This window comes from Crocodylus siamensis, chromosome 1, assembly GCF_052110815.1.
Source record: "Crocodylus siamensis isolate JL-2025a chromosome 1, ASM5211081v1, whole genome shotgun sequence".
In the NCBI taxonomy this organism is placed as follows: Eukaryota; Metazoa; Chordata; order Crocodylia; family Crocodylidae; genus Crocodylus; species Crocodylus siamensis.
This window is the reverse complement of record NC_143395.1, coordinates 185,826,734-185,853,518: the sequence shown is the minus strand read 5'-3', so window position 1 is coordinate 185,853,518 and position 26,785 is coordinate 185,826,734. Positions and strand designations below refer to the sequence as shown.

General features: G+C 44.1%; 1 protein-coding gene across 2 annotated transcripts in view; it reads right to left on the bottom strand.

Annotated features, from left to right (window-relative positions):
• Window positions 1-26,785, bottom strand: part of APLF (aprataxin and PNKP like factor) — a 100,530-nt gene that overhangs the window by 43,226 nt on the left and 30,519 nt on the right. For both annotated transcript variants that reach the window (XM_090051050.1, XM_090051060.1), the window contains 3 exons: window positions 20,168-20,294; window positions 7,166-7,341; window positions 5,452-5,852 (listed from right to left, as the gene is read on the bottom strand). In XM_090051050.1, the coding sequence (XP_089907176.1) occupies window positions 5,452-5,852; window positions 7,166-7,341; window positions 20,168-20,294 (704 nt within the window). The remainder of the gene's footprint in view (window positions 1-5,451; window positions 5,853-7,165; window positions 7,342-20,167; window positions 20,295-26,785) is intronic.

Sequence of the window (26,785 nt, the reverse complement as noted above, 5' to 3'; positions counted from 1 at the left end):
CTATTACTGTAGATACTTATGGCACACTATCAAAATGGCTGATTTCTATAAAAACTTCTGAACAGTAAGGAACTCTGGTAATCATGACTAGAATAAATTTATTTTTCTTGTAATAGTAAGCTCAATATATCATATTTTCTCACATACAACATGCCTCCCAAATACATACTTTGTTTTTGAAAGGCAGAATAAAAAGAAAACATCTTTCCTTGAGAGCCTCTGCCCAGAGGAAAGAGTATGTCCACAGCCAGCATTTAGGGAGACCTGCAGGTAGCACATGCAGTTTCTTTCACTGCTACTGCACTTCCTTGATTACAACACTCAACAAAATTACCAGCTGATGAATTTTGAGGAAAAAGGAGCAAAGCACATTTTATATTAGTATAAACCACTGTAAGCTATGCAATATTGTAAAATAAAAGGTTTACAATAATTACCATATATATGTAAATCAACACCTCATAGAAATATTGCAACTTCACCTTGACTTAGAGGTCACAGATGTATGCTACATCTGTAGTGCTAAATAGGCCCTTGCAGAGTTACAAAACAGTGAGCATTCAACCTGCCTGTAGCGCTACAAAGAGGGTAAAAGCGCATAAAACATTACCTCTTTCAATGAGGAACTTCTCAGTAAGATTATATTTTGAAGCACTATGTGTAATCCCTGTACAGTTACATGTATGCCTACAGGATTTCTAGGATGACCAACATCCTACAGTCCCCTACTCACCCTCCTCCCTCTAAAGGGAGAAGAAAGGAGAGAGAGCATCTGTTCCCTGAAACCCTAACCAGGACCCTGTCACCCCTGATGGTTCAGAAGCCCCTGAAAGGACAACGGCTGTTGAAGAACGAGCAGCGATTCCCACCACTGCAGTGTCCAGTAGAGTCACAGCCAGTCTCAGCTTCTAATACTACTATTAATATGGTCAGCTTCTAATGCTATTAACAAAGCACAGAAAACTTAAGAGTTTGGGTGACATCTTTGTTCAGGTATAAAGGATATGACAACTTCCAAACTCCAGTGGCACAAATGAATAGATGTAACTGCTAAAGAGGAAGGATGCTAATTGTTAAAGCCCTTGACTAGGATTCTGGGGATCAGAATTAAACTCTTAACTCTATTGGTAATCTTGGACAAAAAATTCTTAATTTTCTTTACCAAATTTCCCATTTGCAAATTAAGGTTAATCCTGTATTTCCCCACCTTTTGTTTATTTGGTTTGATTTGAGGATATGCTCCTTGGAAGCAAGGAGGGTCATATACTACATATAAATATCACCTTGTAAAACCGAAGTCTGATCCCATTTGCCATTTCTAAGCGCTATTGTAATGCAGAAAAATAAATGACTAACAACCATTCGTTAGCAAGGAGGAATACTGGACTGCCACAGAGCAACATGGAAACCAAATATCTTCCCTTTGTTATTATTCTTCAAAACCACTCCAGCCAACGAAAATAGTTTACAACTGCTTGGCTGCTTTAGAAAACTAACCGAATGTCTATCCAATGTATAAGCATTGCTACTGATGATGCTATATCCTATTCACATTGAACAAAGGTGGGTTCACTGCTCTCGTAACATATTCACAAATTCTGGCAACAGACAGCCCCCTAGTAAGAAATCTGAGTATCAGGCTTTCAGCTTTTAACAGCAGTGCCCCCAGCTTTTTAAGGGATACACTACCTTTTTTGTGAATTAGAAGCAGAAAAAAAAAAAGAATGACTGATCATACAAGCAGTAAAGATATTTTCAAAATAGAGCAATTTTTATTTAGTTGCTTCCTGCCCTGAAATGCTTATACTCCTCCAGGTAACTAAAGGTTTAATGCAGTGATTTTCAACTAAGGTGCCAAAGCAGTCAGGGGCAGTATGAGATCCTTTTAAGGCTGTGCTACATTGGCACTGGTTGATGCGCAAACATCTAAATGTGATTCACAAGATAAACCTGGGGCCCTGTCACAACTTATATACACTATGCAATTAAACAATTATCATGCCATAAAAAGGTCCATCCAGCTATAAAAAGAGCAAACCAATTACAAAGTCAGTGCCTGAAAATGTGCAGCCACTATATAACAAGTTTCTATCCAAGCTTCAATTTGAACGTGCGCCAGGGCCCCCAGAGATTTTAAATAGGAAATCATAGGGTCAAAAACATTCCAAATTGTTGTGGCTCTTCTGAGTTTCCTGCAACAGAAGAATTGCTCTGTTATTTTTCCCTAGTCAAAAAAGAAAGCAAGATAAGAGCTGGTATTTTCCAGGGAGGGCCTCAAGTCTAGCAAGGGGTGCCTTGAGTCTAAAAAATGTTAAGAACAGATACATACTATTTTAGGAAAGCACCAGAATCCCGGTTACAGGAAGCTGCTGGTTAATGTGGATTTGGCACAGGTCAAATGCCGTTTCAATCAGCATCATTTTCATATACTGCACCAACCTTATCAAGCAGAGGTGAAAACTGTAGGGGCCATTTGTTAGGACTTTAACAGATTAAGACTGATGCCGTCAAGGCCATTCAAATACTCCAGTGAAAGAGTGTTAATGAAGAGAGACTGCTCATAGAACATTCATAAAAGCAAGGAAAAGGAAGAAAAAAAAAAAGAAATGAAAGAAATTAAATAGTGATGTTACCTTCTCCATGAAGTGGGAATTTAAAAGAACAGCTAGTCAGAGCTGAGCAGTTTGTCTTATTGACAGGCTATATATAAATAACTGAAAAGCAATGACTAGAAGGACAAAGTGTGTATCACAAGTACTTGTAGCAGTACCAAAGCAGGAGAGATTTTCAGGAAGCTTGCCTTCTTTAAAACTCATATGATGCACTATTATTTCCTCTGACATACATGCAATATAAATATTGACAATTTAAAAGTAGGTTTGCTAGCTGGTAATAAACACAATGCACAAATGTACACAGCTCTTTAGAAATAGCCGATAGGTATTACCATAATTTTGGTAGCTTTTCAGACTAACTCCTGAAAAGATGGGCTGGGGAGAAGGAAATAGAAAATTTAAGACACACCTTTTCTTTCAAGAAGATATCAGAGATACGAGAAACCTCCATCAGGCCCTTTGCCCAAGTAAAATATTGGTCAGAGAAGAAGAGAGTAATTAGAATGAAACATGCTCAAGAAATAAACGGGGCTCTCAAGACCTCCTGCAAACCATCTCACATACCTTTCCCCAAACCATTCTACTTATTAAAAGCCTATGTTGCATTAAATATTGCCAAAAACATTTAATTCACAGTTATTTTCCCCAAATATGCATCCAAGCACAAGTGCATATCCAATTCCCCAAGGACCCAGCAGTCTTTGGGATTAAAACAAAATATCTTATATAACATTAGCTTCTCTAGCTGTAAGGCTGAACTCTTTCTTTTTTTTTTTTTTACATTCTTAGTGTTCCTTAAAAAAAAAAAAAAAGTAAAGCTGCTGCTTCCAAGATTGAACATGAAATTCATATCAACAACACAAAAACTGTTATGCATTATTTTATAATACAGTTTCTCGCGCAAAAAACATTGCCTGCTAGGCACGAGTGACAAGAAAAAAAAAATCTATTTTAGAGCAAAACGGGGCCGATAAAACTAAAAATCCTACAAGAGTTGCTAATGAAATGCATAAGTATAACTTGCTGAGAGATATTTACCAATAAAGGTTTTATGCATGACCCTCAGGGAAACATGCACACACCAATAATTTATTACCGAGTCAAATGCCTAGGTTATACTCCCATTGTTCTTTCAGTGCTATCATCCATCATCCTATAATTTCCTGCCTCAGCCTCATCCCATTGAACACAAAATGCAACTAAACCCTACCTCTTAGCATACATGGTTTTTAAGACAAGTTTACAGTCCTACTTTCATGCTCCATTCTATTTTCATAGCAACATAAGATTTTATTTTATTCCAATCCTGACTTCTCCTTATTTGCTCCAAACTGAAATGTAGCTTATGAACCCTAAGCCCTTCTACTTCCTTCCAGCTCATGCATGCAAGTCCTGAACAATGCACCCTAATTTGAAGTTTAGCTGTGGCTAACTTTCTTCTGCCTCTTGAGTTCAAATATGACTAGTTGGAAAAATTAAATTTCAAGTCAAATTTTCCAGAGAGTTAAATAAACCCCAGCACAAACAAGGCTCTGCCACAAACATGACAGTCTTTAACAATTTTTGCCTGAATAGCTACCTTGTTTCTGTACTTTTATTTTTAAATGAGAATATACTACTGGCCTACTGCTCAACCCCAGAGGACCACTGTATATAGCTTTGGACTTGTACCCTATCCTTTGACCTGTCCTATTTGGAAAAGTCTATCTAGGGTTTCACACAAACACACCTAACAGTTCACACACATCTTTCAACAGCCTCCTGGTGCAGCCCCCAGGGAAGACAAGAAACATGTGAAACAGTAGTGCTCTGTGGTAGCAGAATTTGAAGAGAGGAGGACAAAAAAATCCAAACATGCTGTTCATCTTTGCAGGCTAGAAGCACTTCAAAATGTTGGCACAGATCATGCACTTCACAGGCCAAGCAAAGTCTGGGGTAAGCCATGAAAGGCTCCCTGAAGAGGTTGAGAGAGATGGGGATGGCATGTAACTAACTTCTACAGTACTGAACCTTTATACTGCAAAACAGAAAAATTAATATACAAAAAGCAAGGTTCATTTTAGCTTAGTACTGAAGACTAAACACCAGGCTATCCAAGAATAAAAATGTGCATAATTTAAAATGCTGAACTGTTTGGGGAAAGCAGTTACATATTGCCATAAACTCATAGAATATGTCATTGCTTGGGGCAGATTAGATAGCCAGGTTCAAAAAGGGACTGGATAAATTAATGGAAGATACTATTATTGGTATTGAACAGAATGGTTGGAGTCGTTTCCTCTGGCATCTTTAAACCAATAACACTGGATGCCAGAGAGGATACTGGATAAGGGTTAGATCATTCTAGATAGCTGGTTTAATGCTCTCCCTCTGTAGTGTACCATTTCTGCCACTCAGAGACAGAATACTGGGCTAAACAGATCATTGGTCTGACCCAAATGGCATTTTTTGTGTTCATATGTTCCCTAAATGCAAATATTTAAAATATCATTGATTTACAAAGCTTTATTTGTTAATAGAACAACCAACTGTTGATCTTCCTCATCACTTACGTTTCTTCTCTCTACTGTAGTCACAGTTGTCTAGTTTTTAGCCAAACCCATCATTGCCTATTTCTTTAATGAACTGCGTCTTGTAATTTGTTGAAGTATTTTATCCCCAGCTTAGTTTATTATACTGTTTGTCAGTAAACTTCCTATGTTTCTAAAAACACTGCTATTGCATTTGTTCTTTTCCAACAACCAGGACTAACATTTTAACCACTTCCTCTTTCATGGGGTAACAAGCAGCTTCTCAGCAATTGTCTGAATAGAACTTATTTACAGCTTTGCTTTACCTGTAACAACCTGTTCCATACATGCAAGGGACCCTCTTGTGCTGGGTTTGCTTAGAACTCTGCAGAGAATCTTTGCTTCCTGTTGAATCAGAAACTCCAGTACCGGGATCTGGGTTTACATCAAGCTCTGGAGTCTCATCCTGTGAAACCTGAGACTGGGATGACTTGTCCTGGTTAGCTGGTTGGCTTGCAGAAGGGATGATCTGTTCTATGTTTTCCATTTCATTGGTCTTTTTGGCCCGAGTACTGAGCTGGCCTTCTGCAACTAGCCTGTGGTCAGAAACTTCACTATGGGGTTGCCAATCACTTTTTTCCATAGATCTTTCAGCCCTTTGTATCACAGACTTCTCATTCCCTTCCATTTTTTTCACAGCCATTGCAAATGGGGTTCCAGATGCACTCTGTGAAATAGAAGACAAAGATCACAATCTCCAGACACTTTAATATTCAAAACAAAGCAAGCAGAAAGACTAGATATGGCTATCTTTTACTCCATTCAAGATAGTTTAATTCTTTACATATAACTGAGGGAAACTAATGATATTTTGAGGCTAAATGATCAAAAACTTAATACCAGCTTTAGAAATACTTGTGGCTTCTGTAGCAATAACATTTTCTTGGTGAAGTAATTAATTAATTGCAGAATGGCACTCAATCCAATTTTCCCTATAAACTATCAAGAAAGATGGTTGTGCTGCGTTCAAGAACAACACACAACATTTTGGAAATGGTGTTTCTCAGAAGAAATGCACTTGCTAGGACCTGCAGCTGTTGAATGAAAATGATGTTGCAGGTGCCCTCACATTTTCCAGGCTTGGTGTTCTGGAGCTGCTCAGTGAAACTGACACTCCAGCATAAAAATGTTATCATAAGGTATCTAAAGTGGCACATAATCACAATACAGGATCAATCATAAAGTTAAGCATTACTCTGCACATGCAAGTAAAGGTGCAGTTGGATCTAATGCACAATCCATAGCCTCCTGCCATGCCACACATGCATGGCAGGTAATGTGATTTGAGGACCATTCACTAGATCCAATTAGGTCTTACTGCTGGAGTAGGAAGAGCCTGAACCTGGGCTCCCCCCTGCATCTGCGAAATGTAGACTCCCATAGCTGGGAGCCTCCTTTGTTGATAGGGATCCCAGCCAGAGGAGCCACGCAGAGCTCAGACCAACAATCCTGTGCCTGACAGAGCTCTTGGTACTAGCCATACATGTGGTGCAAAAACCCTGTCAACTGCGGGACTCTCAACCCCGTTAACTGTGATGCACTTCCGCGGTCTCACAGCTATGGCAGTGCATGGAGCACCCCACAGCTGGGAAATCGCAGTGCTGCAATCTCCCAGCCACTGCCTGGAATGCCCCCGAGTCCTGGTACCCCGTTGCTGGGGAACTGCATTGTGCATTTCAATGGCTGGGAGATCATAGCAGCTGCAGTCTCCCAGCTGCAAGACTACCTACATATACAACATTAAGCTAGATAGAAACCAGCTATAAAGTTATTACATGTTTTTGAGCAACAACTTAATAGCTGGTTGGAGCTTTAAGGCACAACAGTTAATTTGCCCATGTGGCCAGTTTAAACTTACTGTACAAGTGACAAGGTAATTGCATAACAGATATAATGCATAAAAGGGGGCCTATGGTATTGTCAACTGCATTCAATAATACTTGAAATAAGGTGACTTGGCAACAAGCAAATAACCAGTACCTGTGATGTGTTGTCTTTTTCAGTAGTTTTGTTCTTCTTTCCCTGATCTTGCTCTGTGTCTTCACAATCCTCTCCAATGTCTTCAGTAACTAACTGTTTTCTAACTTGAACATTTCTCACTTTTGATTCTGAGAGTTCCCTGCTGTTTTTTTCTTTCCTTCTTGTTACTCTGCAACCTTGGAACAAGATAAAAGGAATTTCAATACTTTAACTGGATGCAATGATTTTTTTTCTTTACACTCTCCAAGACAACAAATCTTGGCCCTGTAACTGTTTTATTTTTTTTTCTTCTGTATAACTGCCGCGCGGCACTCTCACATTTATGTAACCTCGAAGTCTTAACTAGTAAGCTAAATGAGCACTTTGTATTCTTCTCTGTTGGCATTAAGCTACACATGCACATTTTGTAGATTTTATTTCTCATCTAGAAATGTTATTTTTGCAGAAATGAAACTTATGTAAAAAATCTGCCTAGCAATTACTATGTAAAAGAAACTATCCTATCCCTGTATGCTCAGCTTATATTATAGTTAGTATCACAGAGGCAGTCCAACCAACATCTATAAAGAGGCAAAGAAACAGAAAACAGCAGAGGCGACGACCGGAAAACTCTATAGGCCCGATCACCCTATAAGACCGGTTCTCAGCCTCTCCATCTGGGCGTACCCCAGCGAAGACAAAGGCCTCGAAAATCCAACTGACAACAATTCACCGTGTTACAGTTTTGTACTGTATATCCCATTCATGAGCTGTTGACCAGTTCTGGGACTTAAAGAGCCGGCAGCCGCACCTAGCTTTGGACTAGCTCCACTGTTGGAACGCAAGGGCTGGCTCTGGAACCTCGTGAACCAACGGACATCCTATAGAATAAGAAAACTAACAACTTACTCTAAGTCTTCTACTTGTGCCAACTTAGCGAACCTCGAGGGCGGCTATAAAGCTACCTCCAATCCCGCCCCACAAGCCGCGCGCTCGCACAGCTCCCGCAGCTCCCCTAAGCGGTGCCGGAACCGCTAGCCTGGCATTCCGCCACAGGCCCATTAAAAATTTGGAACTTTCAATTAATATGCAGGTTGCTGAGCTGTGTGTCCTGGCCTAATTAAGTAGCTACTTTGTTGATCCACATTTTGACCAATCATTTCAACTGAATATACATTTTTCATCTCCTGACCACCTTGTGAGAATATTAATCAAATATTTAGAACATTAAACTCTGTGAATAAATATTAGAGGGGGGTGGTCACAAACCCCACCAATGCCTGGTGGGGAGAGGCTCATGGAGCATCATACAGATTTTCTTGTATTTATTTAATTGAGAGAGCATGTGTAATCTCATTGAGAAGCCCATGTTAGTTATGCTGTACTAATTTATGTTACTATTAATCATTATATATACAGAGAGCGTAACATAATCCACACATCTTTTATGATTCTGGATATGGTTAGGTCAAGGAAATGGAGTGGGTGCAAATGATAAATTTCTTTTGCTATTGTGCCACTAGGACAAGAAGATTTGCCACTCCCACACATACACAGAAAGAAAAATTAATGGGTGGGTCATCCAAGGCATTGCTTGCCTGTAATGGGGAAAATCAATTCCTTTATTGCAAAGGCATCTGTGAGAAATGGCCCAGCAGCTAGAGCAGAGGTTCCCAAACTTTTTCTTATTGAATAACCCCTTCCAGATTTACCAGCTGCCCGTGTACCCCTACCAGCATACGTTTTATATTTTAACCCCCTAAGCGCTGATTATTATTATAATGAAAATTAAATCCACCATTACACAATTTCTCCCAGAGATGTCTTGCATACCTCCAGGGGTACACATACCAGTTTGGGAACCCCTGACCTACAGGGATGCCAGGTGTCCCAGGGAGACAAATTTTTGAAGGATTCTGGTGACTCATGAGCAATTTAAATAATGCTGATGATCAAGACTGCTTTGGAAGTTTTTAAAAGTCTAGCTATGATAGAAGCATGGTCTTTGGATTTTCCCAGGCTTACTCAGGATTCCAGGTCCCCAGCAATCAGGGCAGGTAGAAATCAGCAGAAAGGCTGATCTCTAACACAAAAAAAACCCTGAAAGAAACAACAACAAAAAACTGGCAGGCATCTCATGAGCTAGGGTATAAGCTGAGTAAGAAATTTTACTTGTCTTTTTACACTGTGTTCAAACATATGGTCAGTATTTCTTGTGTAATTCTTTTTCCCTATACAAGAAATCTTTTCATTGTTTTATCTCCTTTAGCAATTGCCTGTGGCAAAGAATGATCTCTGGGTAAGTGATACTCTAGGCTTACACACTATGTGGAAAGCAGGATCCGAAAATATGTTTCACAACTCAAATGGAAGGCCATATGGGGCAGACAGAGATTCCCCTGCTGCAGCTGTGAGGTCCAGTACTAAGAGCAGCAGATAGTAGGCTTGAGGGTGAATAAGGTTCTTCTTATGCCTGATGAAAGGCATCTGTGCCCGAAAGCTTGCAAAGAACTTTTTTCCAACTATTTAGTAGGTCTAATAAAAGATATCACATCTACCCAAAGAACCTTGCCTGCCTATGTCCTTAGACCAACATGACTACATCCAACAACCCTGCAATATATCTTACCCTTTCTGCTTCGTTACCTGGTAAAACAGTAAAATAAGTAAAATGCTCCCTATTCTTTAAACAAAAGTCAGGCAAATTTAGGGCTGTAACTGAGGTGGAAACATGCCTATTTTCTCTGAGGCATGCAGTGCTCAATATGAGATGGAATAGTTCCTCTTCTGATGCACCAGCCCACATACGGTGATAACACAAGGAAGAACAAGCTGCTCTCAAAATGCTGTTGAAGCAGATATACTGCTTTTTGGCCATGACAACTTTTAACCCACATGGCTTTTCCATTCTGCGTCTACCTTTTTTCTCCCACTTCTCACTTTTGCCTGTCACACACAACTGATGAAAAAAGACAGGGGAAAGTTTGCCCAAATGCTTTTTTCAGCAGACATTTCCCGACCTTTTCCAGCAGATTAGGCACATAGCTTTCATCCTATAGCCACCTATACATATTACAACTTCTGTTTCACATATAGTTGCTGAATTGGGGCAAAAAAAGAACTGAATTGTTAGTGATTGTGTAGAGGTATATGTTTACCATGAAAGTTACTGTATTTATTTGAATCCAACATGGGGAAAAAGAAACCCTGTCTTAGATCAGAACAGGGATAGGAAACCCAAAAGCATTTTGCTTGGCAAGCATACCTCGAGGCAGATAGCAGAGGAGCCACAAGGGGCCTGATCCTTGTTATGGCAGCGCAACCCTGACCCTTTCCCTGCCATCCATCTTGACGCATGCATGAATCCGCAACTGGTTACAAGCGGGGCCCAGGCTCCACAGAACCCAATGCAGCTGCTTGCAGCCTGGGCTCTGTGGTGGGTGGCAGGTTCCTGCCCAGAGCCCAGGCTAGCTGTGGCAGGCAACCGGGAGGCTGCAAGCAGCTGCACCAGGATCCAGCAGGTGCACACACATCTCGGTGCAGATGGCATGGAAGGGGCTGAGGTTGTGTTGCCACAAGGATTGAAGGATGCCTCATGCCTCCCTTAGCATGCCAACATCTTAAAAATCAAAGTTGCAGGCATTTTTGGCACTCTGCCCAAAAACATTACTGACCCCTGAATTAGAGTATAGCCTGGGGCAGGTGGTTGCTGTGGCTCCAGCCCCAGGCCTGAGAAAACCACAGAGTAGTGATGGGGAGGGAGGGAGGGAGGAAAGGCAAGTGTGGCAGAAACTGCACAGTGCTAGGTGAAAAGTGCAGGGGAGATTGCATAGCAGCAAGGGAACTGCTGAATCCCTGGCTCTGGCAAGTTGGGGGGAAGGAAGGCATGCACAGAGGGAGAGTGGGGACAAGTTGAATGGGGGCAGGTACAGGTGGACATGGGTAGAGGGGCAGGCAGCTTGCATCCCCACCACTGCTTGCCTTGCTAAAGCAGAGGGGAATTAGTTTAAAATGACCCCGCCAATAATTAGCTTCTATATATGGAAGAATTATAGCAAATTTACACGACTTAAATTCAAAGTCATCTTGGATTCAGTAAAATATTCAGTAAAAATTGAACAGGTAGTTTAGCAAACTGCATAACTATAAGCTCATTTCACAAGTTCGATAGCTCACTTGAATGCAGCTATTTTCTCATGCTTGTTAAGCTTAAATATTTCAAAAGACAAAAGGATTTAGTTAAAGTCAGAGCTATCAACTATTTATGTAAATGAAAGCTTATGAAATGGAAACTCTTCTTCTCATAAGACCTGCACGCAAAACCAATGTTTGAAATTTGCATAATCAATGTAAGGGATTCAAATAAAAACCATGAAAGAGACTGAAAATTATTGCAGATTTGTCTTGGTGAGGTAAAACTGTATTCCATGTAACTGAATTCAACAATGCATTGTTGCCATGTTAGAAGTAGAAACTGCTAAACTAAAATATTTTTAAGAAAGGAGTTCTCCAGATGTTTAGTAGATACTATAGAAAAAATAACATGCGCGCACAGTGATTTAGACAACATGGATTTGAAAAATGCTAAGCAAGTTACGCAAATATTTTGAGAGCAAAATACAAAATGCTTATTACATGATTACTTGATAAACTCTACACTGGTTCAATAAAAGCAATACTGAGATATAGGGCTCCTCAACCAGAAGAGAAGGGCTCATTCTGTTTGGCAAGATGACACCGTTTCAGGAGGAGACATATCAGCTCCTCAGAGTTTAAGGTCAAAGGAGGACCCAGGAAATCAAAAACTAGTGGTTACAGGATAAAGCCAAGGTGTTTGTCAATGTACAGCTGACAATGACGTGCAGAGTTTCTTCCAGGCATCAAAGCCATCTACACAGTCCAACCTCCCATGGTTTTACTTTCCTGAGATCACAGAATGATTCAACACTCGTAAAAGACAACAAATCTATCCAAAATAGATGGAAAGGACACTTTGAGGCACTTCTAAACCATGAGTTGATTGTAATGGATGCCACCAGATGAGTGGGCACGTACCTCTTGCCCCATCTCAAATCCCTTTCCAAAGGCCAGAGGATTGGAAAAGGGCCAATGTGGTTCCCATTTTCAAAAAAGGGAGGAAGAAGGACCCAGGAAACTATAGGTCAGTCAGTCTTACCTCAGTCCTGGGTAAGCTTTTTGAGAGAGTTATCCTGGCGCATGTCCACAAGGGGCCAGCAGGGGAGATTATGTTTAGGGGCAACCAACACGGGTTCATTCGAGGCAGGTCCTTTCAGACCAACCTGGCGGCCTTCTATGACCAGGTCAAGGAATCCTTAGATGCAGGGGTTAGCAGTGGACGTAGTCTTTCTAGACTTTTGGAAGGCCTTCGACACCGTCTCTCACCCCAGTCTCATTAAAAAACTAGGGGACTGTGCCGTCAACACCTACACAGTCAAAAGGGTCACTAATTGGCTGGAGGGCTGCACCCAGAGAGTGGTGGTGGACAGATCATTTTCAACCTGGAGGGATGTAGGCAGTGGGGTTCCGCAGGACTCGGTCCTTGGGCCCGCACTGTTCAACATCTTCATCAGCGACTTGGACAGGGGTGTAAAAAGCACCCTGTTCAAATTCACAGATGACACTAAGATGTGGGGGGATGTGGGCATGCTAGACGGGAGAAATACGCTGCAATCGGACCTAGACAGGTTACAGGGGTGGGCAAATGAGAACAGGATGGGTTTCAACCCTGACAAGTGCAAGGTGATGCACCCAGGGAAGAAGAACCAGCAGCATACCTACAGGCTGGGGAACTCCCTTCTCGTCAGTGCAGAGGCAGAAAAGGATCTTGGAGTCATCATTGATGTCAAAATGAACATGGGCCGGCAGTGTGGGGATGCAGTCAGGAAGGCCAACCGCACCTTGTCATGCATCCACAGATGCATCTCCAGCAGGTCTAAGGAGGTGATCCTCCCCCTCTATGCGACACTAGTCAGGCCACAGCTGGAGTACTGTGTCCAGTTCTGGGCACTGCACTTCAGAAGGGATGTGGACAACATGGAGAGGGTCCAGAGGAGGGCCACTCGCATGATCAGGGGGCAGCAGAGCAGGCCCTATGAGGAGAGGCTACGGGACCTGAACCTGTTCAGCCTCCACAAGAGAAAGCTGAGGGGGGATCTAGTGGCCTGTTACAAACTAGTCGGGGGAACCAGCAGGCATTGGGGGAGTCCCTGTTCCCCCGTGCACTACCAGGAGTGACAAGAAATAATAGTCATGTTGGCAGACGGTAGATTCAGGCTAGACATCAGGAGGCGCTACTTCACTGCCAAGAAAAGTGGTGCTGGCTCCTATCCTGGGGGGTTTAAGAGGAGGCTGGATGAACACCTTGCTCGGGTCATTTTACCCCAGTACTCTTTCCTGCCATGGCAGGGGGTCGGATGTAATGATCTGCTCAGGTCCCTTCCAATCCTACCAAATTATAAAACTATGAAGAGGCATGTGTGGGAATGAAAAAAGAATGAAAAAGCCGACCAAGCAGTAGAGGGGCCCTGAGGGCGGCAGGACCTGGCTGGGCCCAGAACGTGGGGACCACACACTGCACCAGGTTCCACCACTAAGGGCCCAGCCCGGCCAGGCAGCAGAGAGGCCCCAGGGCCAGGCTGGGCCCGGCCTGCAGTCCCCATGTGCCGCGCTGGGTCCTGCCACTAAGGGCCCAGCCCAGCCAGGCCAGCAGGACCTGGCTGGGCCCGGCGCATGGTCCGCACTGTGTCCTGCTGCCATGGCTCAGAGCGCCCCACTCCCGCTGCTGCTGCTGCTAAAGGTAAGTTATAGGCCCTAGGCAGGTGGGCTGTGGCCCTCCAGGGGGAGCTGGGACCCTGGATAGGGGGGCTGTGGCCCTCCAGGGTGTTTGGGACCCTGCGCGGGGAGGCTGGGGCCCTGGGTAGGGGGGCTGAGGCCCTCCAGGGTGTCTGGGACCCTGGACGGGGAGGCTGAGGCCCTCCAGGGGGAGCTGCACCCTATGGGGGCCAGGGGACCCACACCTCCTGAGCAGCCCCCCCACGAGGTACCCCACACCCATAATCCCCCCAGCAATTGCCCCACACACCAACCCACATCCCTCCACACACACACACACCCCCACCCGCCTTCCCCACACTCCTTCCCACTCCCTTCCTGCAAACACCACATCCCCCCATCACACACCCATCATGTGCAAAGAAATCCAAAAGTACACATCAACAAATATAGGTATTTAGAATTTATTTCATCATGATGTTAGAGACACTGGTAGGCTTCCACATTGCTTTAACACTGTAAAGATACCAATAAGCATTGCCCAACTGATTGCTGTCTCTCACCCTCTCTCTCCAGATGCGTGTATTTTTTTTTTAAATTTAGATATAGATATAGATTTTTTGTGTTAACTGTGGAAAAACATGGATTTTGGGATATTTATAAAAATGGATTTGGGACAGTGCTGCAGCAATCCAGCTGGCACAAGGGGTAGTGTCCCCAGGTACCAAGTGGCCGAGCCCCGGAAGCTCCCGAGAGTGAGTAGCACTGAGCTGCTTGCCAGGGCAGCTTTTCGTATGGAAGAGGCCAGGACAGGGCAGCTTTTTATACTGCTGGGGATAGCACAGGTGCTGCAGATCCGGGAGGAGCCAGGCAGGGTTATTTTGCCCTAAGTGGCACAATTTGCTCCACAACAAAGTGCATGTTGGAGCACATGCACTGAGGCAAAAGCCCCAACTCAAATTTTCACTGCTTCTATTTGAGCTGCTGCAAGCACATGTGCTTGCATGTGTGGATATGCCCACTGAGTCCATCCCTCACAACCTCAAAACAGGATCCATGCCTCACCAACTCTCTTATTCTAAAAGTCTGGTGTGCCATCAGAAGAACCAGTTCCGCAATTTTTCAGGAAAACCAAGAACAATAAGGCTATTGAACCAGATGGCACATGCCTAAACCTTCAAGGATGATGGTTAGGAATATGTACTGAGACTCCATAAATTGATTATGAGTTTGGAACAACAAAGACTTACCTAGGGACATGAAGAATGCCAACATCATGACTATCTTCAAGAAAAGGGTAAGTCTGTATGGAAACTATTAAGGTCATCCTCCTTTTCCACAGCAGGGAAAAATCCTCGCCTGCATCCTCCTGAACAGTCTTCTATCTCCTGCTGAGAAAGTCCTGCTGGAATCTCACTGTGGCTTCAGACCATCCAATGGAGCAACTGACATGATCTTTGTTACCTGCCAGGTTCAAGAAAAGTGTCAGAAACAACATCAGGACCCGTATATGGCCTCCATTGACTTCACTAAGGCTTTTGTGCTCTGTCAATTTCAAAGCCTTTTAGAAAGTTCTGGGCCAAAAAATACATGAAGGTCCTGAGGTGTCTCCAAGACTAGGTGACTGACTATTCTTTGTAGAAGATCAAAGACAGATCCAGTTTTCATCTGAAGTGGGGTCAAGCATGGATGAGTCATAGGCCCAATGCTGTTCTCCTATTTCTTGGACTGTCGTCCTGGTTAAGGACCGCCTCCCTTCTGGAACTGACAGTGAATACCAAACAGATAGAGGGCTCTTCAAATCCCCTTCTTCAAATCACCATTTAGGTAAAGACCCTGGAGGTAGTCAAGTATTTCCTTTTCTTCGGTAGCCCCTTCTCTCAAACAGTGAATGTTGATGAAGAGATTCAGCAAAGGATCTAGTGTGCAAGCACTTCCTTCAGGTATTTACGTTAACACATTTGTATTGATTGCAATCTCCTCAAAGACACCAAGATCCGGGTCTACACCAGTCATAATTCCCATTCTCTTCTATGGACGTGAAACACAGGTGACCTACCAGTTACCAATGATGCCTCAGAAAATTTTCTACATCAAAAGGCAAGATTGCTGCACAAATGCCAACAATCCTTGCTGAAGCCAATGTTACCAACACTGAGTTGGTGACCATCAAGTACCAACTTCCACACACAATGTCTGGTTCAGTGGTGCCTGAATCTTGAATTCCAAAACAAGTTATTTAGTCTCAGATTAACTGCAGCCTGAGATCTCATGGAGGCCAGAGGAACTGCTGTAAGGATGCATTGATGGCACAGCATAAGAAAAAGGATGCATACATCAGGAACTATGAGGAGCTGGCTGCTAACCAACACCAACGGATCTGCAACCTCAACTAGGCAGTAGCCTTCTTTGAGGTAAAATCATCTTGCCCTCAAGCCAGAGGAGGGTGAAGGAAGGAGAAAGGAGAGAAATCCTGGCCTACGGTCTACTCACTCCTTGGAAAAGACCTGTAACTTACTGTGTCTCCAGAAGAGAAGATTGAGGGGGGATATGATAGCACCCTTTAGCTACCTGAAGGGCAACTCTGAAGAGGATGGAGCTCAACTGTTGTCAGTGGTGACAGATGACAGAACAAGAGCAGTGGTCTCAAATTGCAAAAAGGGAAGTTTAGATTGGATATTAGAAAAATCTCTCTCGCTAGGAAGGTGGTAAAGCACTGGACCACTTACCTAAAGAGGTGGTAGAATCTCCATTCTTTTAGGTTTTTAAGGCCTGGCTGGAATGGTATAGTTGTGGCTGGTCCTGCTTTGAACAAGAGGTTAGACTAGACCTCCTGAGGTCCCTTCCAACCCTAATTTTCTATGATTCTATGAACTTCTGTAGATGGTTCTGTGGCTTAAGGATTGGACTCTTAAGTCACCCCAACACACATCAACGAGCTGCAGTAGAGAGCATCCTCGAATCTAGGGATTGCCAACAAATTTGTTGGTTCTTTGTGCTCAAAGAGTAGCCATCGCTGGCTTCCTCTTGTTACTGACATGTTTGTAGAAACTCTTCTTGTTACCCTTCATGTCTCTTGATAGCTGCAATTACAATTGTGCTTTGGCCTTCCTGATTACATGCTTGCATGCCTGAGCAACATTTTTACACTCCTTCCCTAGTTGTTTGTCCAAGTTTCCACTTCTTTTGCAAGCTTTCTTTTTGCGTTTTAGTTCATCGAAGAGCTCCCTGCTAAACCAAGCCGGTCCTCTGCAAGACTTGCTACTCTTCCCGAACATTGGGATGGTTTGTCCCTGTGCCCTCAGTAAGCTTTCTTTAAAATACAGCCAACTCTCCTGGACTCCTTTCCCCCACAGACTGGCCTCCCAAGGGATTCAGGCAACAGTCACATTTTACTGATTACAGACAGATGTCCTTGATAATCAATTTTCTAAACAACAGAGATCATAACTTCAATAAAACATTTTGGTACTGTATGGGAAATTAGCTAAACTCGTGACGACTTGAGCGAATATAAGAATTGGAAGGGGTGGTGGGTAAAGAACAGAAAATGACAACTTACATTGAAAAGGTAAACACAGTATGTTGCATTGCGTGGAAACATAATGTGTTTACATTAAATGAGCTAAATTAAAAATAGCAGTATGCACTCCTAACTATAACTCCATTTTCTTTTACACAGAATGGACGTATGATTTATAATACAACTGGTACATGGTTTTATACCTTGTTAGTATTTTGCCTTTGTGTACTTCAGTAACATTAAAGTATTAAAATACTCTTGGAAAATTATTTGACTTAATTGAATGACTTGTGAAGATTTTTTTTTACAGCTTCATGTACATACTAAATAAAATGGCTCATAGTTTACATCATCAGTTATATCATGCATCAATCAAGCTAAAAAAAAAAAGCAGGGTTTTGGACAAAACTACTTGATATGCTCAACACAATGATCCTTTCACTAGATTGGGCAGGAGGGGAAGGAGAAGAAATTCATTAAAAAGCCTAAGGTTAGTCTGTTTGTTTTTAATGTTTAGAGAAAAAGAGGTGTAATATTACTCCACTGTAGCCAAAGGTTTGAATCCTACAAACACAGAAGAATGCATATTTTTTTACTCACAAATCTGGTTTCTTTGAGTTGAAAAGGACTACTTGCTTATGTAAAGCAACTTGTGTATGCCTTTGTGTATAGGCCTTTATCACTGCAACTGAAAATGCATGTTAAACTATCATAAAATTCAAACAACATTGAGAATTCCCAATATAGTCAAAAAATAGGCAACTGGAGGTAAGGCTGAATCAGGATCAATAGTTAATGTATCTTAATCATTCTGATTAATTCCACTTCACAGAATCAAAATGTTGTATAGAGAGTCACCACACTAAGGGTGAGAGGTAAAGACCAAAGAACTTGTCCACTTAGTTACCTTAACAAAAACGGCCCACGGATATTTAAAGATTAAGATACATTAACTACAGATCCTGGCAAAATTAACGCACTCATAGTTAAGTTCTAATTACCTAACTCAGCTTATGCTTTTATTTAAAAAAAATGTCTAATATGCAATTATTCAGTGTTGCCATGTGCACCTGTTGCAATCACCTCAGAAAGGGCAGCATTCAGTAGTATGAAAAGAAATTCCCCGTTATATATTTCTCACCTACTCCATACTGGGATGCTGTAAAATTCAGTTTATTAAACATGGCTAAAATATTTAGAGGCAGAGTGAAAATTATAAGAATTTCTTATCTACAGATAAGTACCGTATTTTTCAGACCATAAGACGCACCTGACCATAAGACGCACCCAGTTTTTATGGCAGGAGAGACTATGTGTGCCGGTGGCTGGCCATTTTTATTGCCGGCTCCCGGCCACCGGCACGGGTGCCGGCTTCCGGTGTAAACAAGCGGCGGATGTCCCGCTCGGGCTCCGCCGCCTCCGCGGGCAAGCTCCGCCCCGTCTCCCCGGGACACGGCATAAACAAGCGGCGGGTGTCCCGCTCGGGCTCCGCCGCCTCTGCGGGCAAGCTCCGCCCTGTCTCCCCGGGACACACACCTTCGGACCATAAGACGCACCCTCATTTTCCCCCCACTTTTGGGGGGAAAAAAGTGCGTCTTATGGTCCGAAAAATACGGTATATTTATATGAATAAATGAGGCATCAAATGTTAGCCTATAAGGGGGAAAACCCCAATATTTTAAAAGTAATAAATTGTTGACTAGAATTTGCATTTTAAGGGTGCGTCCACATGTGCAGCAGCTTAAATAAGCGTGCTTGCAGCAGCTCATATAAGAGCAGCACAAATTTGAGCTGGGGATTTTTGCCTCAGAGCACGTGCCCAGACATGCACTTCAGTGTGGAGCAAGTTGGGCCGCAAGCACCCCAATGGAGACTGCTGCTGCGGGTGAGCTATGGGCCATGCAGGGGGAGCATGTGGGCTTTGTGGGGATGGGAGAGGGACCCACCCCTCCCAAGCTACCCCCCCATGGTTCCCCACACCCTCACAGCCCCCACCTCTTCCAGCCTCTCTCACCCCCTACTTATCTGGAACAAAACCCGGGTTCAGGTCGCTGCAGCCTGCATCACTGTTTGCCTTGCACAGGCAGGCAGTGTGCTGCAGCATTACAGCAAGGGGCAGGCATAGAGAGTTATTGGAGTGGCTCTTTGGAGGACCTGAGCCCCTGGTTGCCTCACAGCATGGTCCTGGATTGTGCCCTGCCCTGCTTTATTTTCTGGGGGAGGGGTTTTTTTGATACAGGTATCAAATTTTGAGCCCATGCTCCAAATATGCAGCGCAGAGAACATTTTTTTTTGTTCCCAGCATGCTTCTTGCTGCATCTCAGACTGCTTTGAGATGTAGTAAGAGGAATGTGCAGGCTCATCTGGATGTGCCCTAAGAAGGTAAACCAGCTCACTGTCCCAGACTTGCAAGTCAGAATAAAAAAATTCTAAAACACCACATCATTAGCTCAGCCTCTGAATGAATCCCCAAACATCAGAAACTTTCACATGCAAGACAAATGGGACAAAAGTACTAGATATGTTCAGTCATCCAAGCTACAATGAAGATATGCAAAAAGATTCCAAAAGGGGCAAGGGGAAGAAAATCAGTTTATTCACATGCTTTATATGTCACTTTATCATACTGATTTCCAAAAAGGTCAAAGAAGAGATCGTCATAAAGAGGTATATTATTATCACAATGAAACTTTGTATCACAAACATACCTCTTTTAGTGACTGGGGTAGAAAGGTTTTGAACCACTAGGTCTCCTTGCAGCATCCAAGGTGGAAGCACCCTTTTCCTCTGGGCAGGTTTTCGTTGCTCATTTTCATTACAATTGGCAGAAAAAACCTAAAATAACATTTAATGCTTAGTACTACACATACCTCTTGTCCTAGTTTTAGCACAAAGAAAAATATATATTTCTTTTCTATATATTTGATTTAGAAAAAAGAAATTTGTAAGCAGCTAGATCTTCAGCTACAGGCTGGATGATGTGGTCTTCTGCTAAGCCAGTCACAATGCTAAACACTTTGGTCCCTCCTACTCTCTTAGCTGATCAGCCTTCACAGAAGCTTGTATTCTTCCAATAAAAACTTCTTCAGCATAATACCATATGTTAATTCACCTTTATAAACCCTTTTGTTTTTGGTGATTTCCAACTCTCAGGTATCTTGCAAGTACTGCTGACTCATGGCTTATGCATACTGTACTGAGACATTAGAGAGAATGCTCAGTCAGAACCTGACATGAGGTAATCTGACTAGAAATTTCTCTGCGGAGAGGGTTCTGATTGGCTACCAAATTCATATAAAAGTTCAGTGAACCCCTCCCTTGCAGGGAGATCACGTTAGCTGGAGACAGAGGCTGGTGCTCCAGGGACTGTCGTCCAGTCAGGCTTCAGGGCCTGTCGATCTCCTCCTTTGCCTCCATCGTTTGGCATTTCGTATTACTTGCTGTGTTACGGCTTTGACTCCGCTCACCTGGCTTCCGACTTACCTTGGCACTGACTACCGACTATGATTCCGGATCATCCATTGGACTTTGTTTGCAACCTCGGCTCGACTCACCTGGTTTTGACTTCGGCTTCTGACATCATCGCTTCTCATCGTTGTCCTACGGGACTGGCGTCACGCAACTTAGCGTGTACAGCGTGTTACAGTTTTCCGTTTCGTTGTTTGTGTTCCCCATTAATGAGCTGTTGACCAGCCCTGGGACTAGGTCTTCAGACCGAACCTCGTGGGCCAACAGACCCCTTCGTTGTTCACTGTTGTAAATATTGTAACTGAAGACATCGCTGCCTACGCCTAAAGCGTAAGTTAAATAAATTCATCTTCATTCAAATCCACTCTGGGTCCGTATCTCCTGACTCCACGCCAACAATCCCACCTGTCTGTATCTGATTGCCACCCCGGCCCACCGTGACCTTGGGGCCCCAATTCATTCTGTTCGGTTTACCCCGACACAACTCTAGAACTAGACTACCAAAACAAGAACAAACATACCATATTTATTCAAATACAAGATAAGTTTTTCCCCCAAAATGGCATGGGGAAAAGAGCCCCTCATCTTATAACTGCAAACAGGGAAATCTCACTAAAAACATTATCGATCATTAAACTGCTGATAAAAGCAGCATGAGCTCTGCAATGGAAACCAACTGGGAAGTTGATTAAATACAGCCAACACTAAGCATGGCTATAAAACCAATGGCCCATATTGAGCAAACATGTTTGAATGGGAGCCTACCACATGGATACACTAGTGCAACCACTCTGAATAAGACAAGAGCAACAGAATAAGGGCAGCAAAGACGGTAATTTGCAAGCAGTTTCCTGGGAGCAAAGAGGAAGGGAAAAAGAAAAAGGAAGAGAAGCTAGGCACCAGATCCTGCGCTGGAAAGGTAAGTGAGCCAGGCTGCCTGTGTGTTTGGCTTTCTGGGTGTTTGTTTGATGGGCTGTGTGTTTGGGCATATGCTCTGAGCACCTGGAAGTGCTGCTGCTAGCCGAGTGATTGCTGCCTGTGTCTGACAAAAACCCTAACAAGGGGTTAGAACCAGCCCAGGCTCAGGAGGATATAAAAGGAGACTGAGAGCAACCAGGGAACAAGAGAACATGACAGCAAACAGTACGGTTTGCAAGTTAGTTTGATGCCCCCCTATTAGCAGGGGAGTCTTTAAGGAAAGCTCTTTCTTTTAAAAAAGAGCAACTAGCCTAGATATATTTAGTTTAAGCAGCTAAAACTTGGAAGTTAGACCAATAGTTAAGCCCCTTGTTTAACAAGAGTGAGGGGGAGTCCACTAGACAGTTTGTCTGGAAACTCTCACACCTTCTTTCACTGTAAGCTTGGCGACAGGAAACAGGCTAGCAGGGAAATGGGAACTGTTTGGGACCAAGGCACAACAAACAGGTAAGCTTACAGGGGAGTTAGCTAGGGAAGGTTTGTTGGAGAAATAGCTGGAGGACACTGCAGTGCCAGAGCCACTGCTGCTGCCAGCATTTCTTCTGCCTGCACCTGTGAGGCATCTAGTAGGGCTCTGCGAAATTATGCCAGCTGTTTCATTTCAATGCGGTTTTGAATCATTTCAAGCTCGAAACAGCTCAATTGAAACAAAACAGAAGGCTTTGAAACAGCCTTGAAACAAAACACAGCCAGTCAAAACGTTTCGAAGCAGCAGCCCAGCCTGGTGGTGGAAGGCAGAGGAGAGCCAGGGCTGCACTCCCAGAGGCTCCATGCAGCCCCACATGGTTCAGCCCAGCGGAGAGCACAGCCCTGGCTCTCCCTACCTCCCACTGCCACGCTGCGCTCCAATCGGCTCCACTAGTCCCATGGAACTCAGCCCTGTGGCGGAAAGGAGGCAGAGCTTTACCACCAGGCTGAGTTCCAGTGCTGGGAGCCACTGGGCGCTGAGCCTGGTGGAGGTGGGGGGGGGGTGCAGCCCTGGGGGCTTTGAGATCTTGGAAGACACTTTTAGAAACATCTTAAGCCAAAATGCAACCATTTTTCACCGCCATCCCATTCTTTCAGTCTCATAAAAATGAGACAATGTATTTTCATGAAAAAGAGGGAAAATATCGACCCTGGTGATCAAAACACTTGTGACAAGCCTCACCCATAATATTTTCAAGAGAGGATATTGAAACACTCGTCTGAAAAAGGATTCCTGATGCAAACACAGAGAACCTGAACTCTAGCAGTCCTCCAAGTATCATTACAGTAACAGCAGAACACAAAAAGTTAAAATAAAACCAGGGATAGGGTGCAGCAGTGATAAGTTTTATAGAATGCCATGTGTGTTGGAAACTTGGTCATAAAAGTACATAAAAACTATCATCTTCAACTTATTTAAAAATGAGTCAGAGTAAACAGGGAAATGTGCAAATATGTTCTATGATCATTTTACTGAATAGGGGTTTGGCTTCTACATCATTCCTTTAATAGGAGCTCTTTTTAAAGGATGTGTGAGAGAGAAAGTGCATGTAAAAAAGAAGGAAGGAAGGAAGGAAATAAGGTAAAAACGAAAGAAACCCACAATCCATTTATATATTTCCTAAATGTTTTGCACAATGCCTCTGCTGGCAAATACAAACCTACTGTAGGTAGGTCCTTCAGCAAGATCTTACAAAGTGCTTTCCTGTCTTCAAGTGACTCACGACTTTTACATTTTATATGTTATTAATAGCATTTAAAACATATTTCCTTCTCTTTAAAATTGTGAAAAATGCAAACGTAGAAACAAAGGAAAATGAATACACTTTGATACAATAAAGCACTTCATAGCAACCTGTTCCGGGTCCTCTTATGTGCAAATAGTCAAAAGACTGCTGATTGCTGTCATTCTCTCAGGTGAATTATAATGAAGCTATTTAGAACAGGCAATTACACTGGCTGTAATGCTGAGCACTGGGGAAAACTCAAAAAGGCCAACTGAACTGGGTTCCCAGTGGCTTGCAGCCAGGTGGAGGCAGGCACGGCACAGCCCAGGGGCTGCACTTCGCCCCTACCTGGCTCAGTTCCCAGCCACTTGAGACCCCGTGGAACTGAGCCTGGTGGGGGGTAGCAGAGCAGAGCAAAGTGCTGAGGCTGCGCTCTACCTCTCCACTGGCTCAGCTCCTAGGGAGGCACCAGTGGCTGCCTCCCACCCGCATCCCTGGGAGGGCTGCAGGGCTCTGCCAGACTCCTCCCCCGGGGTGCCTTGGCGAAACGTTAGAACAGCATTGAAACTTCAAGTGTTTCAACGAAACAAAAAATGTAACAGTGCTTTTGAAATTAAACTAAATTCAAGACGAAACGCTGTTCCGCTGAAACATCAAAACACAAGTCGAAGCCAAACGGTGCTGTTTCGCACAGCCCTAGTGTCTACCCAGGTAGGGCCACTCACCATCTTCTCCTGGGAAACTTCCACCCAGGTCCTAGTATGGCACTGTGGAGACTGGTGCTTACTAGTTCCTTCTAGTTACAACCAGGTAGGGGAGTGCCTACAATATAAGGGACAGCCAGCACGGGTTTGTTGCGGGTAGGTCTTGTTTGACCAATCTCATTTCCTTCTATGACCAGGTGACCTATCACCTGGACAAGGGAGAAGAGATTGATGTCATATATCTTGACTTCAAAAAAGCTTTTGATCTGGTATCGCATGATCACCTCTTGGCCAAACTGACCAGTTGTGGCCTTGGCTCCACCACGATCCGCTGGCTGGGAAGTTGGCTTCGTGGTCGGACCCAGAGGGTTGTGATTGATGGCAGACACTCATCATGGTGCCCTGTGACCAGTGGGGTCCCTCAAGGCTCTGTCCTGGGACCCATCCTGTTCAACATCTTCATTAACGATGTGGACATTGGAGTCACGAGTGGACTGGCCAAGTTCGCCAATGACACCAAACTTTGGGGCAAAGTTTCTGGCAAAGTTCCACGCCAGAAGATAGGCGGGTGATCCAGGCTGACCTGGACAAGCTCAGCAAATGGGCAGACGAGAACCTGATGGTGTTTAACACTGAAAAATGCAAGGTTCTCCACCTTGGGAGGAAAAACCTGCAGCACCCGTATAGATTCGGCAGTGCTACGTTGGTTAGCACTACAGAAGAAAAAGACTTGGGGGTCATCATTGACCACAAGATGAACATGAGCCTGCAATGCGATGCTGCGGCTAGTAAAGCGACCAAAATGCTGGCGTGCATCCATAGATGCTTTTTGAGTAAATCCTGGGACGTCATTCTCCCCTTGTACTCGGCCTTGGTGAGGCCGCAGCTGGAGTACTGCGTCCAGTTTTGGGCTCCACAATTCAAAAAGGATGTGGAGAAGCTTGAGAGAGTCCAGAGGAGAGCCACGCGCATGATCAGAGGTCAGGAAAACAGATCTTACGATGACAGGCTGAGAGCCATGGGACTCTTTAGCCTGGAAAAGCACAGGCTCAGGGGTGATCTGATGGCCACCTATAAGTTTATCAGGGTGACCACCAGGATCTGAGGGAACGTCTGTTCACCAGAGCACCCCGAGGGATGACGAGGTCGAACGGTCACAAACTCCTGCAAGACCGTTTCAGGCTGGACATAAGGAAGAATTTCTTTACTGTCTAAGCCCCCAAGGTCTGGAACAGTCTGCCAGCGGAGGTGGTTCAAGCACCTACATTGAACACCTTCAAGAGTAAATTGGATGCTTATCTTGCTGGGAGCCTATGACCCCAGCTGACTTCCTGCCCTTTGGGCAGGGGGCTGGACTCGATGATCTCCCGAGGTCCCTTCCAGCCCTAATGTCTATGAAATCTATGAAATAAGCAGTGCCTCCTGGTGGTGTCCCTCATGGACCAAGCAAGAAGGCTACAGGGGGAGGTAGCAAGGCTCTGAAGCCTCCTCCACCATGAGGATTTCAATCGATTCCATGCTGGAGGAGACATCTACGACTGCAAGGGAAGGACTGCCAAAGGCAGTGCTAGAGAATAAAAAAAAAAAAAACATGAACTCCCAGGATGGTGGAAGTCTTCATCTCCACATGTAGCAGTTTGCCTGCAGAACAAATGGAACCCTAGCAACAGAAGAGGAGGAGGAGCAGGAGCACATTCTGTTGATGGAAAGAGACCAGACCAGGCATCCCCATGATTGGAAAGATTGAGACTACTGACACCAAGAAGAGGAGACATGGGTGGTGGTGGTTGGAGACCTCCTCCAGCAGGGGCATCCATTTGCTGGCCTGACCTGTTGTCTCAGGAGGTCTGCTGCATGCCAGGAGCCTGCATCCAAGATGTCACTTGTGGGATTACCAAGATTCTTCCAGCCCTCTGACTACTATCATGTGGGCACCAATGATACTGCCAAGGGTGACTGAGCAGATCAAGACTGACTACAGGGCTCTGGGTACAAGGGTGAAGGGGAAAGGGGCTCAGGTAGCATTTTCCTCAATCCTTCCAGTCAAGGGGAAGAGCTTGAGCAGGAGCAGCTGCAACTTGCAGATCAACGCATGGCTGGCTGCACAGATAATGTCCCCAGCAAGGCTTTAGGTTCTCTGAACACAGGATGTTGTTCCAAGAGGAAAGTTTCTAGGAAGAGACAGGATCCACCTGGGAAGAAAGGAAGAGCATTATCATAGACAGGCTTTCTAACCTAAAGACGAGGGCTTGAAACTAAGATCACCAGAGGATGGAGCACAGAGCCCTGAGGTAAGGGAAGAAGCAGGTAACCTGGAGGAACCACAAGCAAGGCTCTCATTCTTCCTGAGAAAGTAGGGCAATTTGTTAGTTACCTCAGGTGTCTGTACACAAATGCACAGAGCCTGGGAAACAAGCAGGAAGAATGGGAAGTCCTTGCACACTCATAGACCTATGATGCAATTGGAATAAACAGACTTGGT